Source organism: Anneissia japonica, unplaced genomic scaffold, assembly GCF_011630105.1.
Source record: "Anneissia japonica isolate Jap-2015-1 unplaced genomic scaffold, ASM1163010v1 scaffold287737_len543101_cov190, whole genome shotgun sequence".
Taxonomy (NCBI): domain Eukaryota; kingdom Metazoa; phylum Echinodermata; class Crinoidea; order Comatulida; family Comatulidae; genus Anneissia; species Anneissia japonica.
Window position 1 is genome coordinate 214,489 of NW_022726340.1, and position 18,739 is coordinate 233,227.

The 18,739-nt window shown below is 33.9% G+C and overlaps 1 protein-coding gene across 3 annotated transcripts; it reads left to right on the top strand.

Annotated features, from left to right (window-relative positions):
* The first annotated feature begins 3,214 nt into the window (after window positions 1-3,214).
* LOC117113096 (WD repeat-containing protein 20-like) lies at window positions 3,215-11,632 on the top strand. 3 transcript variants are annotated; one of them, XR_004446149.1, is made up of 6 exons: window positions 3,218-3,641; window positions 4,605-4,790; window positions 5,641-6,825; window positions 8,545-8,610; window positions 9,489-10,859; window positions 10,902-11,632. XR_004446149.1 is itself a non-coding variant. In XM_033256326.1 (5 exons), exons 1-4 carry the CDS (start codon window positions 3,396-3,398, stop codon window positions 8,602-8,604), a joined length of 1,677 nt encoding a protein of 558 aa, XP_033112217.1. In that variant the 5' UTR covers window positions 3,218-3,395; the 3' UTR covers window positions 8,605-8,610; window positions 9,489-11,632. The 3 variants fall into 3 exon arrangements, 2 of the variants coding, with proteins under 2 accessions (XP_033112218.1, XP_033112217.1); XM_033256326.1 differs by having other exon boundaries at window positions 9,489-11,632; XM_033256327.1 differs by lacking the exon at window positions 8,545-8,610 and having other exon boundaries at window positions 3,215-3,641; window positions 9,489-11,632.
* Window positions 11,633-18,739: the final 7,107 nt, after the last annotated feature.

Sequence of the window (18,739 nt, forward strand, 5' to 3'; positions counted from 1 at the left end):
AGATGTGTATATGGGGTCCATTATGGGGAGTGAACCAAGCCGTCTGGTAGGTGTCTGAGAATTTACCATGGGGACAAAGTTTTTATAATTATGCTTCCCTTTGACTTATATATTTTTTTTTTTCTGTTTTTTTTTTTTTTGTGTCCTATTGTATTTTTCCAGAATAAATAAAATAAGTTAAATAAAAAAATAAATAAATTTTCAGCATGAGGCTACTGGAGGAGCCTTGTGAGTGTCAAACTCCTTGACACTCATAGAATCTGGGCATTTTTGGTGAAATTCTAAGCTGTTCTGAGACGTTTATATATATATATGCACACATAAGCTTGTGCAATGAATAAAATACAGGTCTTTATTATGAGTTATTGTGTTTTTTGGGATGTATATTAGCTATAACATGAATGTTTGAATTTGACTGATTCAGTAGACCTAAGTGGTTTTATTATTTCCTCAAAAATTCAATGTAAATTAGGAGTAATGCTAGTGTCTTTTCATCTAGTGTCAAGGAATCTGGCCGTCATTGAATGATTCTTTGAAATTACAAAATGTAAATAAGGGGCACATTCTGGTGTACTGTATAATAAGTATGGTATTAATTAATTTCACACCCCTTCCCCCCAAACATAAATTTAACTGCCAACATTAAGGTAGTGTTTCATTCCGTTCGGCCTACAACAAACAACTAGACATTTTGGATATATTTTCGTTTAATTAATATAAAAACATGTAATCATTAATGTCTTGATTGAGATCATCTTTTTGAGAGAATAAAATTATTTTTTAATGACATAGGTTAACACACTGACTGAAAAAAAGAAAAAGAAAAAAACAGCACCGGAAACTGGAAGAACATCTCCAGATTGTTAAACTGACCAATCAGAACAGCGCCAGGAATACCCGCTTGTTCCACAAACACAATTGTTTCCCCACAAACACAATTGTTTCCCCAGAAACGCACGTGTTTACATACCGTACGTTCACCACCCTGTAATTTTCTAGCAACAATATGCAAGGGGCGGGGCTTAGCGGCCTACTGTATCATTTAAACCGATTCAATTACAACTGTTTGAAACTACTTTTTCCAAATCCAAAGCAAAAATGTCAACTGATGGGATGCATGTTTGTGTTGCCCAATTGTAACCGTCGTATGTGCTGTAAATAATAAGTGATTATATCAAAACTATGAAAATAAATTTTATCTATTAAAGACATAAAATAAATGTGTTTGCCTAGTCTGTTTTATCTGTTTTTACAATATTCACAATGTTTAAATTTATATCCTCATCCGAATATATCTCAGTTATTCTTTAATCTACGGAAGAGTGGAAGGACGATCTCCCTACCAAAGAAGCATCCCACTGGAAATTTAGTACGTTGTGATTTTGAAGTTGACCTTGGCCCTGTGTTCTGTAGCCGTGGCCGTTTTTTGATAAAACGCTAACCACAGGTAATCTAAGTTATCAACATTTATTGAAACTCAATAGTATTTTGAGATTATTGATTATATATGGAACATAGGCCTATTCTTCAAAAAGGCCTCCCTTTTTATAGGGCGAGTTTTCGCAACGATAACGAATACGGTTACGCCATCAAAGTTGTAGACAAACCTTCCCCTACTGTAGTCTGTAGCATATCTGTCACAACGTATATGTGATTCATGCATTTGCATAAATCAAGGATTGATCATATTCAGCTCTTACAGCATATTGTCAAGAAAGGTTTTGCACGATTGACGAAATGATAATGACGTATTCATATTTGTTTTCGTTTTCGTAAGACTAGTTACCAACCGTCTCGCATCGTGCGGGACGGTCCCGCAAGGTGATTTTGGATGAAACACGCATTTCGCAGAAATAGGCCTACATGGATGATCATAAATTTGTCACGCATTTTAGCACAAGTCTATGCGTGATAACGAATTATCACGAATTCAGGGCAAAATGTATTTAAAAATTAGAAGAAATTGGTTTTATTAAAAATATAAAAACGGCCATGCAGTAGCTTGAGTTATTTCGTTATCTCGTATAAGAATCAATTCACCGAGAAAATATCTCTTTTCTGACCCGGAACCCAGCCAACCACGCACTTAGTAGAATCTAAGTTCATTGTCAAACCAATCGTTGATTATGTGACTGGAACCCGGACTCCCACTGGGGTTCCTCCCCTGCATCCCATGGGCCCTTCCCCTCCCCTCCCCAACCCACTCAACTGGTGTAGTCACGCATTTCAAATCTCTCAAGTTGGTAATGCAAAATCTCCCTGTATTAAACAATCTCATAAAGATTCTTAAAAATTTTGTAAGTTTAATTACAGAAAATAACGAATTATATTCTGTTAATTTCAACTGTCTTAAAAATGTGAACCCCTCTCAGGAGAGTAGGAGGAAGGGGTACGCACACCTACCCTTTCTCTTGGATACGAATATTTTGTAGTTTACATTTTATGATTTTAAACATTAATTCAAAAAGATGAAATGGAGTAAGTCACCAAAATGCGAAGAAAGTCATGATAAAAGCTTTTTTTTTCTTTTTTTTGTGTTAAATGAAATATTTTGACAATATGGGTTTCATAATGTATTTTTTTTACTCCTAAGTTACTCAACCTCATAGGCCTAGTTGATTTTTTATTCAAATAGTTGAGCGCGAAATTGTATAGTCTGAATAAAATAGGGTCCTACATAAAGTGTTAGTTATCTACCGAAGTTACCCCATTTTAGGTATATAGGCGCCTACTGTTAAGCTATGTCTACACTATAACATTTTATGTGACATTATATGGATACGATGACGTCATATCACGTCATCAAATTGTATAAAAAAAAAGTTGAAAGTGTTCAACTCTATGTTCCATAAAATTTTATGTGACACTTTTTTTGAAATTTGATGGTGTAGACAAAGCTTAATATATATTTTGTTTTCTATGGCAATATTTAAAAGATTGTATAAATTAATTTACAAATAAATAATTGAGTATTGAAAGTCCTATTTACTGGCTGATACGTACATGGTCCACTCCTTACTTGAAGATTGTTTGCAGCGCAGTGCAGTCACAGTAAGGGGTGCAATCTCGTGTAAATGTCATTATTTTATTTTAAAACGTGTGCCTACAGTACGTAAAAACACTTTTTAAATAAAATAATGACATTTGCACGAGATCCGGGACGAGATCGCACACCTTGCACTGCGCTGCAAACAATCTTCTTTTGGTATTGCATCTAGAGATATAATATTTAACCTTAAATTTATTATAAGAAGTAGCCTTATTCTGATTGTTGTCTTAATGACATTGCAGTTTGGGCTGAACCGGGGGCGGAACTCGACGAGAACCAAAATTAAAAGTAAAGTTCAGCAATTTTTTTGACATTTACATCCGGGTTATTCTATTCCGAAACCATCATGGCCGCCTCTGATGGCTCTGGGAAAGACGAAGTCAAAACACAGTTTACAACTCGTGAGGGCCTTTATAAACTTATGACTTTATCAGAGTATTCACGACCTACAAGAGCACCATATAATGTACAATGCTGTCATCCTGTAAAGGTTTCATTCGTAGCTGTTAAGGATGGCTCAGGCTCCAACGAGAAAATTTGTTTCAACGTCGGACGCGAGCTGTATTTTTACCTGTACAAAGGCGTGCGGAAGGTGGGCTATTTCCGTACCTAGCTAACTAAGCTAGCCTAGTTAGGGCTAGGATAGGCCAACTCGTAACTAGACTGGGCTGGGCTGGTCAAATACTTTTCACTCATTGCCCTGGTGGACAATGCCTCATATATTATAGGCCTGTGTGTGTGTAGATTGAATATTTAGGCCTACTAGTTCAATAGCAGACTTTTTATATCAAGTCTTTAAATTTAAAAAAATTTAAAATCTTGTAATGTAAAATAAAAGATCAGTGCAGTACTCAATGGCAGCACTAGAAAACATAAAAAGATTTTGGATCAAGTGCGATCATCCATGTGCTGCAGGTATGTAGCTCAACTGAATATCTTGGCAGTATGTGAACCCCATCCGTAATAACAATATCCTGGTGCGTGACTGTAAAGTAAGATCTGCCCCTGGTAATATATCCTGCACTCAAAAATTTGGCCTAGAAATCCGCTCACACATTTTGGAAGATAAGGGCCGATTTCCGTGCATGTTTTTTCTGAAAATTAGGCTTTAACCTAATCTTAATATAGGCCTAACATATAAAAAATATATTGGGCAGTAATTACGATTTTGTGCACCAATATTCTAGAATTGTCTAGTGTTTTTTAAGGATGGAAAAGTGGGTTGAATGGGTGGAGGGCCATGAAATAAGTTTAGACTGGGTGGAAAACTTCAAGGCTGGGTGGCGCCAACCTCTGCCCACCATAACTACATCCCTGAGGCAGTAAATGTTTCCCTACGAAGTCATTGGTTTCTTCCCCAGCAGTAGGTATCTCTATTAAACAGGTGCTCCTTTAGGAAGAGGCGCGTTATAAATGCCTATACCAGTACCAATACCCCCACACGCCGTAGACAACTTAGTGGCCCAGCCCAAATTTTCTAGTAAATCAACAACAACCAATTATTTAGTTAGTTAACTGCTTTATATTTTATGTCGTTAACTATTTATCTTGTCAGGCTGCAGATTTAACAAAACCAATAGATAAACGCACATACAAGGGAGGGACACTACCAACGTGTCACGACCTAAATCAGTTCACAGCAGGTGAGAATGGCGTGGCGTTACTTATCGGATTCTCTGCTGGACAAGTTCAACTAATTGACCCAATCATGAAAGATGTTAGCCGAATATTTAATGATGAGGTAGGTATACAAGGTTGATGATTGGATATTAAACAATTTATCATAATAAATTTTTTTTTTGTTTTTAATTGACCATTTTTTGCATTTGACGATGCATTCAGTATAGCTGTTTTTTACTTTAGCATTTATTATAACAATTATAAGGCGAGACACTTTTTTATACCTTGTTTAGTGAGCCCGCCACCTGCAAATAATGATGATTTTGAATAAAAATATAATTTTATTTTTCGCCAATTGGCGTACCCACCGCCACGAAAAAAATGGAAATTTCAGAAAACAATTGAAGTTTTCTTTATTCTCCCAAGATAAGATATGTATATATCTTTCTAATTATATAAATTTAAAGCATTTAACTATTCCATTACTACACTGTTACATTTACCAATAAAATTATATTTTTATTTTCTCCTCTGTGTGGATTTTTTGGCAAAACTATTTGTTAAAAAAGAAAACAAAACTTTCTATTTATTTTTTTTTCCACCCTCCTCTGATGATTTTTACAAAAATAAGGTTTGCAAAACAAGGAATAAAAAATTTCTTGCTAAAGTGGCTTGATAGAAGTAATAAAAACTCTCTGTATACCACAGGAGCCGGCAGGATAACCAAAAGTGAAGTAAATTAAGTCACTGTAAAATTGGCTCTCCAAGAATTGTGGGTGAACAGAAAGTACCGTAACAACACAATAGATATTTAGAAATTGAATACAGAATAGTTATAAATAAAGTATAAAAATACCAGTAATATTTTTTATCTCTATGTACAGTAATTCATTATTTCACCAGCTATATCTACTGTAGATTTTTAAAATACAGTTATTCTCAATTTGTATTTGATTTAATTTTATTTTCAGCGACTTATAGACAAAACAAAGGTTACTTGTGTGAAATGGGTTCCCGGTACAGAACATATGTTTCTTGTGTCACATTCTAGTGGTCAGTTGTATGTTTATAATAGGGAGCACCCAGTCTTCAATACGCCCCCTCAATATCAAACTTGGAAGCACGGAGATGGGTACGCCATATATACATGCAAGACAAAGTCCAATCGGAATCCAGTATTTCGATGGATTGTAGGTGAGGGCTCCCTAAATGAGTTTGCATTCTCACCGGATGTCAAATACCTTGCTACAGTTTCTCAAGATGGTTTTCTACGCATTTTCAATTATGATACTATGGACCTAGTTGGCTCAATGAAAAGCTACTTCGGTGGACTCCAGTGTGTGAGTTGGAGTCCTGATTCAAAGTATGTTGTAGTTGGCGGTGAAGATGATCTAGTAACTGTATGGTCTTTTGTTGAAAAACGAGTCGTTGCAAGAGGTAAAGGACATAAATCGTGGGTCACGACAGTCTGTTTTGACCCGTACACTTCGGAAATCTTAAATCATAATGAGGATTTCATGGGAAGCGATGACGATTTTACCTCACCGCACGATCAGCGCTCACCTGGATCTAGAAGAGAACGTACTTTGAGCAGTCAATCGAGGAATTCAATTCAAAGTAATGGTGGTGTACCACCGGTGCTTTACAGATTCGGCTCTGTAGCCCAGGACACTCAGCTATGTCTGTGGGAATTTACAGAAGATCTTTTAAAACAGAATCAGCCTCTTTCTTGGCAACGGACAAACATGCAAAGTCCCGTAAGTAGTCTAGCGCAGTGCAATAGTCTATCGTCACAAGGCAAGACATCCAGCAACACAAACACCAGCCATCATTCAGATGGCGGGGTGCATAGTAGGTTTTCAACGCTAAGCCTTGGTGATAAACATAAAGATAAAAGTAAAAAGGAATCTGTTTCAAGTAAAAGTGGAGAGAAAATGAACATTCTCAGCAAGATCCATCAGAAAATCTTAGAAGACTCGGCAAAGGCAATTGGTACGCCGATGTGCCCGAGGATTGATGAACTGATTATACTTGAACCGTTAATCGCAAAAAAGATCGCACACGAACGGGTGACCTCACTTATATTTAAGGAAGACTGTATTGTTACAGCATGTCAAGAAGGCTTTGTTAGTACGTGGGCTAGACCAGGCAAAGTGGTAAGTTGTTAAATTGAAGAAAAATTGAATAAATACTCCAGTATACTGCATTTCACTCTTCTTCATAACCATTTTGAATTTTGTTTTAGAAAAGTTAATTCATAAGTGTAGTGTATTTGTAAGTACCAGGTATTGAGTCACTTTATTGAATTTTTTGTACCAAAAATAGAGATTCAATATTAACATAATTATACATTATGATACAATACAACATATCCTACTCAACCTCCCCTAGGTACATACTGTACACATTTCCCCATACACAAAACTTCTACTGTACATTATATTGTTCCAGTGATGACAGAGGTAAGAACAGATGCATGTGTCACACTCTACACATTATTGAGACATAATACTTATTAAATACAGTATTACTGATAATAATTAGAAATTAATACAAATATCAAAGTGAGTAATCCATCGCAATTCAATAATTTAAACAAATGGAAGAAACAAACAGTACTTTTGCTTGGAATGCTATATAGTAGTACTGAAGCACTGCTGGTTGTGTTAGCTTAAACATCAATCGTGGCCTAACACTTATTCTATAGAATGCACTGTGCAATGACACTTCACCCTTCAGCAATGCAGTTGGCTAATCATAACTCTAAATGAAAAATACTGTAAAATATAAAATTGATACAGTTGGACAATTAACAGTAATAATATTTCAATATAATAATGGTGTTCATGGTGGAGGTTATACTGTATGCTGTTGCATTATATTAAGGCCTGTCCAGACTATCAAATTTTATTTGCCTAAATATGGCCATGATGATGTCACATCATAACCATATACAGGCACATCATGTCTATATGGGCACACAACAAATGTTTGATACTGTAGTGTGGACAAGCTTTAGGGGAGTCTAGTGGAAATGATGTTTAGAGTATTGTGGCCAGTTCATGAACATACATTAATAAAATATTGTATTGTACAGTGTATCTGGACACATTTGTAAAAACTGCACCACCATATTCAGTACAATACAATTTTTCAGGTAGTACTGTAGGCTATGTTCTCACACAGCTGCTAACGGTTATAACCGTAAGCTGCCATGCGTCCACACAAGAAAATCCCGATCCGGATACCAAAAATATGATGATCGAATCACTGGCCAATAAGAAACTGGAAATTGTAAATGCGTATGTGTGATTGGTTGATGATAAAAACGCGCTCAACTTGCTAACCGATAGCGCTTGCTAACCGTTAGCGGTATCCGCATACCGCTAACGGTTAGCGCTAACCGATCAGGCGTTCTCATGCAGGTGCTAACAGTTAGCGTTAACGGTTAGCTTCTCTATAATGTACGTAATTTAAATACCATCAATGTCTCATTAAAAATTTAATTTAAAATGTACCCAGGTGTTTTTTTTATAACAATTTAAAATGAAATACTAATAGTTGTAATTTGAATTTTAGGTATATAGCAGTTTAGCTGTGTTATTTAAAGACACTCCATCCTCCTTGTTTTGCACTTTTTATTTTAATAGTTCACCATGTAAACAAAAATGCACTCGCATTGTTTTTTGCACTGCATAGATGCAATTAATTGTAGTGCATGTATTTACTTACTATTTTTCTCATCTTTGGACCTGCTCACTGCATTTATTTTTTAACAAAAACCACCAAAAAAGAAAATTGAAATCATTGCATGTCTGTAGCCAGTGACTAATTGTGAGCCTTTTCGTTGTTTCTTGGTCTCTTTTTTTGTTTAGCCCAACCATGCCCCAGATCTCACGGGCAGAGGGGAGATGCACTCTGAGAAATCCCACTAATTTGAGGTATAGTAATTGTACTGTTCCAACTACCTTTCTTTTCTTTTTTTTTATGATGATGAAATAATTTTTACTTGCCAACTGTGACACTGAATCCTACTGTTCATGCTTATACAGTATAGTTTTTTTCCCCCAAAAAATCGTGATTTTTTTTTTTTTTCCCCTTCTTTAGGTTATGTTAGTGGAAATTGTTAATTGTGGCTGTGTGTGTTATTTATTATTATAGAGGTCTGCTCTTGAATTCTTTGCTGTTCTCCTTATTTTTTGTGAACTAAAAATTGGTGCTTCTCGCTGGTTCTAATAACTTCCTTGCACTTGTAGCTTTAATGTTCTCATTTTTCGGGATTTACAGTATTTTTAATATTAAAACATTCATATGTTCATGTTTGCAACATTCATCATAGTAGATTTCAGAATCAAAACATTATCCACATTTATTTATTACAAAGCAGAATTCTAAATTCTTTAATATTCATATTTCAATTTTTTCAACAATGGGTATTGTGACAATTACTTTTATTTTTCACACTTTGAATTATTAATTATATATTTTTTTATTTTTCAATAAGGAATATAAACATGTTTAAACAGGCAGTTGAAGATAAAATATAGTTTAAAACTGTGATCAAAACCTGTCAACAAAGCCCAGATATAATAAATAATTATTTATATTCAATAAAATATTTCAATCAATTGAATTATTACAATCATGTTCCTTTTTGTATTATCTGATCTGCAATGTAATGTACTGTTAGTAGTCAATAACCTACTGATAATATAGTACTGTAACAATTTAATATTATTATTTAATGTTAATTAATTGTTAAATAATATTAATCATGTTTTGAACCTAATATATTTTGTTTATAATTTACAATGGATAGGGACTAATGCAGTCAACTACATCGGTGCCAGGCGGTACAGTGGTCTGATAGATCTTTGAGGTTTACCAGAACGCCCTCCGCACAACACCAGTTGCTGACCTTTCATTGTCATCTGGAGTCAACAAAACACAGGCTCCTATAGTACTGCAAAGTTCCAGATTGGTATACAGTCAGGGTGCATGTACTGTAGAGTGTGGTGCTGAGAAAGCTTCATGCTTCCTTGGCCTGTCTTACATCCACTGGTCTTAGTGATGGCAATCTTTTGGCAGTGATCTTAAATAGCTGTTGTACAGTATATACTCAAGTGGTCAGCCGTAGTTAAAACCATATTCAAATGACATCCATCAGTTCTTAAGGATTTATCTTGACTGGCATTGATTCCACAGTGGTCAGCCTGACTGGACTCGGACACTAGATTGGTCAGCCTGAAGTAACATCCAGGATGTATGGACTCTTGATTGAGCTTTTATGGATGCAAGATGTCGGCTTTGATCAGGGGTCAGCCTGAATATTCAACTGTACCGGGAATGTACAATGTTATGACTCAAGATACAGTATCAGTCATTGATCCACATTGGTCAGGCTGGCATCCAGTGTTCTTGTTGGTTCTTAAGATGTCAGCAAGAATTCAGTGGTGGTCGTTCTCATTTTGTTACGTTAAATATCTTGCTTAATTACTTCCAAAATAAATTCTAAAAAGTGGTAAGCGTCCCACAATATCTTGCTTATTTTAAAACATTGCATCTAGCAATGTTTTTCATATCACAGGATATGTTTTGCCATTCAGTAATACCATTTGGGGAAATGGGAAATCAAAACGATGTCTGACCCAGTTTTGAAATATATTCAACCAACTATTTAACTATATAGGAATCATGTATGGTATGTTGACTTTTAAAATTGATAAGTACAGCGTGTTCCATTGCTGCCAGATAATTTTTGTTTTGTGAATATTTTTTGTAAATTGTGCAAAACTTTATAGAACCACTGGCCTAATACAGTCTCCTCAGCAGTTTTATTTATCATTTCTTGTTTTAATCAATTTTTTTTTTTTCTGATATGAAGTATACAGTCAATATTCTGCACAATATTAAATTTTCAAAGAATTTTATATTCCTCAAGATTAAATTGTTTTAATCTCAAAATGAGAAATATAGTTTGTTTGCATACTTTTGTAGGGGAGGGAGACGGCTAATTTCAACTCTCTTTAAAGTTCTTAAAAAAAAGCCGAATGATGTGAATACATAAGAAATTTAAACAATATCTAAATTCTTTAATACATGTGCGCAGCATATACTGTACCGTATATACTCACGCATACAAGACGACCCCCAAGTTTGAGAAGATTTTTGGACAATTTTTGTATGTCAGGTCATAGAGAAAATAGAACAGTTCTATTTTCTCTATGGTCAGGTATACAAGATGACCCCCTCCCCCTTGTTTCATCGTCGGTATTTCTACTTTTTGCTGCTTTTTATAGGCTTGATACTGCATCTAGCTGGCTAAAGCGGGGCCAGATATAGGGGAAATCCTTCAAATATTACCATTTTATGGGCTTCTAAATGTTTGTCAAAATATTATTTCCCAGCATTTAAAATTGCATTCATTCATACTAACCGTTAGTAGTTTTTAATTTCATTTGTAAATTTGTGTGTTACAGACTATCCGCACATAAGACGAACATGATTTAAAAATAAAAAATTTGTATGTGTTGCGCGTATAAGATGAGAATATATGGTACTAATGCTGTATTATATTATTTTGGTGAATTTTCATAGTGAATCTGGTTCTCAAATCAAATACCATGATATGAAATCCTGGTGGCTACTTCTATAGACAATACTCAGTTTTGTAATTCGTAACTTTGTCCTGAAACACTTACCGGTGATTAAATGACCGATTGGTTGATGAAGGAGGCTGGTACCTCTCATAGTAATGTAAACTGAAAAGTTGTGTGTTCTCAAATTATTTAAGCCTAACATTTTTTTTTTACAAATTTTTGTAATTTTATTGATAAAAGAATTATTAATTTCAATCCACATTAGGTGGTACTTCATAGAAGTATGTACTTTTATATAGATCAGCAATGTATGAAATTGTGGGGGACAATTGTGTTGGAATTATCTGCCTCTGTCAAAAATATGTTAGCAAATGATTTTCTTTTTGATACACTCTCTTATTAGTAGAAAGTTAATGAAGTGATGAAAATGTGCTACACAACATTATAAATATAAAATACTTTATAAATACTTATATCATGAACAAAAATGAGTTGTACTAAATTAAAAAGCAATGGTGGACAAAGAAATTGTAAGTTTGGTATTGCAAAGGTAAGTGCTGTAATTATCGTTCACTTCAGTGGCATATTTAGGATGTTGGAGGCTGCTGATAGGGTGCAAAAGTGAAGTGGGGGCTCAATGATTAGGTGAGGGGTGCCAGCTCGCAAAATAAGGTGATTTGAGGTGATTTTTATCAACTTTAGGGTGATTTTGTGGGAGGGGGTGAGCGCGAGTATTTTTTGTTCCTCGCGCATCCTAGATACACCGATAGTTCTTTTGGGTTATCGGATAGCAATCTTAAAAATGTAAGGCAGTGATAGATACTGTAACATCATAGAATGTGGTTGCGCAGCAGTACATTCACATAGAACCCTTGACTTAATTGGACATTCAAATTTATTTATTCACCATAAAACTGTTAAAATATACTTGAATAAAATACTTATAAAATGATAAAAAGGACAACCAATAAAGAAACTCAAAAGAGAGCTTGTAAAACAAGGTTTACAAATTCCAGATAACATATTGTTAAATTAAAATGCATAAATATTGGGATAAAATGATATAAAATTTATCATTATATACTGTAATGTCATAGATTTATATAATACACTCAAACATACATCTGCAAATAACAAAAAAAATTAAAATTTATTTATTAATTTAAGTTATTAATTTTAAATTATCTAATTCATTATTCTTTATTTATAATCAGTTATTTAAAAATAATAATAATTACAATAATATTAAGAATTATATTTGAAAACCTCAGAGTATTTGAATGCACTACTGGCAAAAATGGGTGTGGGTAGACTTGGGTGTGCAGTGCCAATTGAGGGGGAAAACCCCAAGCACTGGGAAGGTATAAGAATGTTTTTTTTTTGTTATTTTTTTTCAATAAGCCATTAGATGTTCATACTAGGAATCTTGACCTACAGTAAGTGGTCTTGCCTGAAGCGGAATCATTTTGTGTACAGTATATCCATGCTACTTTAGTTTTTTTTTAACTATAGAGATGGGTTTTTCAACAATGTGCGATAAATTCCTGATGCATATATTTTGCAAAGTGCCTGTTTCATTAAAAAATAACTCGGAAATACTTGACCATCCTAGAAAACTATGTAGAATTGTCACATTTAAACGATTGAAAACAATTTAATTTAAATTTTCAAGAAAATGTTTTTTTTTTGTTCATCTTTTATGTATTTTTTTTTTTGTGACGTTATTGTTAAATGTAAATTACAGTATTTGAATGAAACCTACTACAGTGTATCATATTTGGTTGCTGAAATTTCAAACATAATTTTTCTGAACTTACAACTTACAATTGTTTTAAAAATATGAATGTTGTTATTTTTTTTATCTTAACTGAATGTTTATTACTGTATATGTTGTTTATATATATATTCAAACTTTAATCTTTATTATACTTAATATTAATGATACCTAAATGACAAATTCACCTTAAGAAATAGAACATTCATACAACATTGCCAGAGACCACTGACTTAGTGACCAAAAATTTAGAGTACATAGAAAAAAGTCTGTTGCGGTGCTACACTAAAATCGTAATTTTAAAGACTACAGAAATTCTTTGTAACCTTAAAAAAAAAATTAAAATAATACTTCTTATTTAAATGTTTATAACCTTTAGAAAACACTAAGTAGTCTAAAACATGTATACATGTACATTTTTTATGTTTTTTATTTTACTGTAGTGTATGTGATTTCCTATTACACTATATATAATCTTTTAGAAAGACACCCTCTTGGACCATGGTGAAATAAAAGGTAATAATTAAAACATTTGTTAAGGGGACACTTTTTGGTGTTTCTCCTTTTAAAGGGACTCACAAAGGTGTTCCCTTAATAGAGGTTTTTAAGTTCAGGGGTTCTCAACTATATCGCAATAGGGGCCAAACTGTTCATTGAATAAATTTGAAGGGCCAGGGCAAGTAATGCACTTTGGCTCGTAGCAGCATTTGAGCGCCGCGGACGCAAGCCAGGGGGAAGGAAAGTTAGAAATTTTTCTGAAAATGATAAGCCGCTGGATTCTCATACTAGGTATCTTGACCTAAGAAAGCTACCCTTGGCTGAAATTTGGCATGTTATGATTTCTTTTCTTTGCTGTTTGCTGTGATACTTCCAATTTGATTATTAAATCGGTACAATGTGGGGCAATATGTTAAGGTTAGAAATCTAGGCCCAAGCCTAACGGAAAATATGATTTTTCGGCTTTTTCTTCTGGGCCGCATAATACACGCTCGCGGGGTGGAGATGGCCCGCAGGCCGCCAGTTGAGAAGCCCTGCTCTAGTTAATACATGTATGCATGGAATGAATATATTTTAAAACTTATTGTCAAATGTACTGATCTAAAGCCCTGTCCAGACTATCAAATTGGTATTTGACAAAAACATGTGACATTACTAAATATGGTCATGATGACTTCATAGACATCACATCATGACCATATATAGGCACATCATGACTATATATGTGGCAAAGACAAGCCAAACCAGTCACTCGTCACAAATCGTGTTTCAGAGAAAATGGCCAAAATATGCTGAAATGTCAAATTTTAAAAAATCTATTTTATTGCACTAAACTAATTTTTACATATCTACATCATTCTATGCTGTTATTTTCCCCATTTTCAATGTTAAAACAACACTTTTTAAGGATTTGATGATAGTTTCTGCATGAGTAATGCCTGAAATCATAAACTTTGAAGGCTCATTTCTCATATATTGTTCTTTAAACAGCTCTGTGTTTAAACGCTTGTAACTTCATAAGGAAATGTCCGATTTGAAAGATTTTTTTACCATTTTATAGCTATTATTTTACTCTCTAACACTGTATTAATAACTCAAAATCAATTTTTGTGACGAGTGACTGGTTTGGCTTGTCTTTGCCACATATGGGCATACAACTGGCTGGTAATCAATCAATTGAAGGATTTGTATAGTAATAGCTGTATAAAGCAGCAACAAATTGGTTATTCTCAATCTGTGTACCATTGAAAGTTAATAACTTGTTGATCCTAATGATAAATTTTATTGTAAAGGTGAATGGGTTTGCTTCATCTATTAAAAATATCTTATGACTGTAACTGTATACGGTTCTGAATAAACAAACAGATTAGAATTCTGATTGGATGTCAGAATTAGCCTGGTGTAAGACTGGTTTAAGAATAGCAGCTGCCTATTTTATAATTGTGGCATACACACTTAGTTATTTTATTATTAGAAAAAGGAGTACACAAAAGTGGTTAAGTGTACTATCCTATTATAATAATTATTTTTTCCTTTAATTTTGAGATGGTATATTTTTAACAATATTTTTGCCTTTAAGAAATGTATAAAAAATGAATTGAAGTTAAATGACGTTGGTCCTTAATGTGACCTCTTATAACTTGAACTTCTATAATCATAGCAATTTATTTACCTGAAAATAAATGTACAATTTTAAAAAAGTATCTCCATAATCATTTTTAAAAAAATCTGAAAACATGTGTGGGGTATTCGTAATGACATTAGCCCCATGAAGATTCTAGTAATGATATATATTGGTAAAATAAAAATTACATATACTGTATATTCAATTAAAAAGTTAAATTTTAGTGTTTCTACTTTTAAATAATGACAAGAAATTTCAGAGCCACTTAAAAAATTGTTATAAAACGATCAAAGTTTTTAAATAACACGAAAGCTATGGATATAGTAGAATGATAAATTTAAAACACAAAAGATAAATATTTAGATTTTTAACGTTGGGATGAAGAAAGTCCATTAGAACGATATATTAACTATTATTTGCCATGCAACTAATAAATATTAATGAGTTGAATCACAGCTGTTGAATATTTATAAGTTGTTGAATTTACAGGTTATGAATATTAGACTTGGCTATACTGTAGTGTGGTGCAGATTTAATCATATATGTTTGATTATATTATTGAAATTGTTATCTGTTTTGTTATAATACTACACTGGAAAGAAAACAATTTTGTTGATATTGTCTATTGCAATGTACAGTTATCAAATAATTTATGATTGTCTTAACAAATATGTATGTATATTAGTGGTTTGATAACTTTTTCTTTACTTAAATCTAATTGGTATAATTTATCCTAAGGAAATAAAAAAAATAATGTCTTTTCAATAAAGCAATATTAATTGCAATCTATTCCTCACTAAAATGATTTAGTATCAGGAATTATTGGGCAAAAATTGATTTGTGTTTTGTTTTTTTCTGTGTTGTCATATTTAGGCATTGTCATCCAATGGTGTATCTACAGGAAAGTATGATTTTGGCGAGGGGGTGGCCAGAAAGACGTATACCCCAGGTTCTCCCCCTATACCAACTCCTTCCTATCTATGAATTTTTCTGAGCCAAAAAGAAATCATGCACAGGTAGGGCTCCCTCACATAATCATTGATCCCCCTCGCACATCTCAATTTTCCTAGGTACGGCCACTGCTTCACTACAAAAAGGCACAAATATTGTTTTAGTGATATTTGTGATCCAGTGGTTGCACAAAAAATTCCCCGACGAGTGATCCAATTAGATCCTTGATGAGAGGTCCAAGTTGCCCAGACAGGGAACCAAATCCCTCCGTGCTTGGAGCAATTTAATATGCGCCTAGATGCCCAGAAATGGCACTCTCGTACTGTATAAATGTTTTTTAAAGCATTGTTCCTAGACGCTATACTGTAATTAGCATCATCCCTAACAGAGTCCAGGTTAACACAGCCACTGAATTGAATTTGTCTCAGGGCCAGATCTCCCTACCCTGTTTTGGCACTAAATTTTAAAATCAATGCATATATTGAAATTAGCGCTACTCATCTGTTCTGAATATGATGTTTTAAAATTCTAGATGGGTCGCTGTGTCTGGTCGCTTCTAGGTAAGGGTTGATGTATCAGGGAGACATCCGGGAGGCTTAGGACCCCTGATGTATTATCCCAATGCCATGAAGAAGTGCTTGCGCATAAGGCTGATCTCTTGGTCCTCAGTTTTCCCATCGCTGCCTTCCTTGTATTTCAGCTGGAGAAATGAATGCAATTTACGATAGCGCACCACCTTTTGGATGAGACGTTCCCGTTGGTGTGCAATATGACCCCCAGGCGCGTCGGAAGCTATTTTTATTGGCCCGGCCAAATATACATACAGTAATCATCATTGCATTAACACTTCTTTTTATTAGTTTTGTCTTTGTAGCTCAAAACACGCACTATTTTATTATATCAATCATTCATGTACTAAACATATCATTAACCGTTTATGCTTTATCATTTATATTTATCACCATGGGATTTCATATATATTAACGTACATAAAAGTAATAGTTAATCATTGCTCTAACAGTAGAAATTATATTTTAAAAATGATGTTTTCACTAACAGACGTATACCATACGGCCTGCTCAGTATGTTGCAAAAATACTCTAAAAAATTGACACGTGTTCGTCTCCAACCAGGGTCATAGCTCAGCTACGTGTTGTACGCATGTACATTGGCGGCCTGGGCCATGCCATAGGGATTTTTTTTTAATGAAAAAAGGGGAAATCGGTCAGAAGTATATATACTGTCTCTTATACACATCTAGATGTGTATAAGAGACAGAGTTAATACATGTATGCATGGAATGAATATATTTTAAAACTTATTGTCAAATGTACTGATCTAAAGCCCTGTCCAGACTATCAAATTGGTATTTGACAAAAACATGTGACATTACTAAATATGGTCATGATGACTTCATAGACATCACATCATGACCATATATAAGCACATCATGACTATATATGTGGCAAAGACAAGCCAAACCAGTCACTCGTCACAAATCGTGTTTCAGAGAAAATGGCCAAAATATGCTGAAATGTCAAATTTTAAAAAATCTATTTTATTGCACTAAACTAATCTTTACATATCTACATCATTCTATGCTGTTATTTTCCCCATTTTCAATGTTAAAACAACACTTTTTAAGGATTTGATGATAGTTTCTGCATGAGTAATGCCTGAAATCATAAACTTTGAAGGCTCATTTCTCATATATTGTTCTTTAAACAGCTGTATGTTTAAACGCTTGTAACTTCATAAGGATATGTCCGATTTGAATGATTTTTCTTACCATTTTATAGCTCTTATTTTACTCCTTAACCCTGTATTAATAAAACAAAATCGATTTTTGCGACGAGTGACTGGTTTGGCTTGTCTTTGCCACATATATAGCTATATGATGAAATAAGATGTGTATAAGAGACAGGAACATATGTGCTATGAGGATTATTTTTTTTATAAATAGTTTTTTGTTTAGGGTTCAAGAAATATGTAAAAATTTCATTTAAAGAGAGATACTAATTTCTGCTGTGTAATTATGTAGTTTTGTGAAAGTAAATTGGCATGCCAAAATGTCACGCACCAGCGATTTTCAGGGTTAATAAGTTTACTTTGACATTTTACATGCTCAGAACACAGCGACTTTGATAGGTCGATACATTGGCAGCCATAAGTTAAAATTGGAGAGAGGTTTCAAACATGTGACTGTAAGGAATAAACACCGTGTTGATATTTGTGAACTCTAATATGTACATCACTTTTAAGTTTACCACAGAGTTAAACACAAGGTATGTGATAGAATCGGAAACATTGAGCATTCCCCCATACTCCAACTGGGAGCAGGGGAAAATAATGCTTGCCAAAAGTAACACAATCGGATTTGGTTTGATTAAAATTTTATATTTGACAGTTCAAAAGTTTGATATTTTAACCTACTGTAGTGGTGTTTATATGTTATTGCTGCGAAGCAGCCAATTCATATTCTTGACAGCAATTTGACCTCTGAAAGGTCATTGTTTGTCAAAAATCAATCGCCTGAGACAACTGAAAAGCGGAGTTTCCTTCTTTCGTTCTGCCGCGTAAAATCAATTACTTTAGGCGACGTTTGTAGACTAACCTACTCGTAC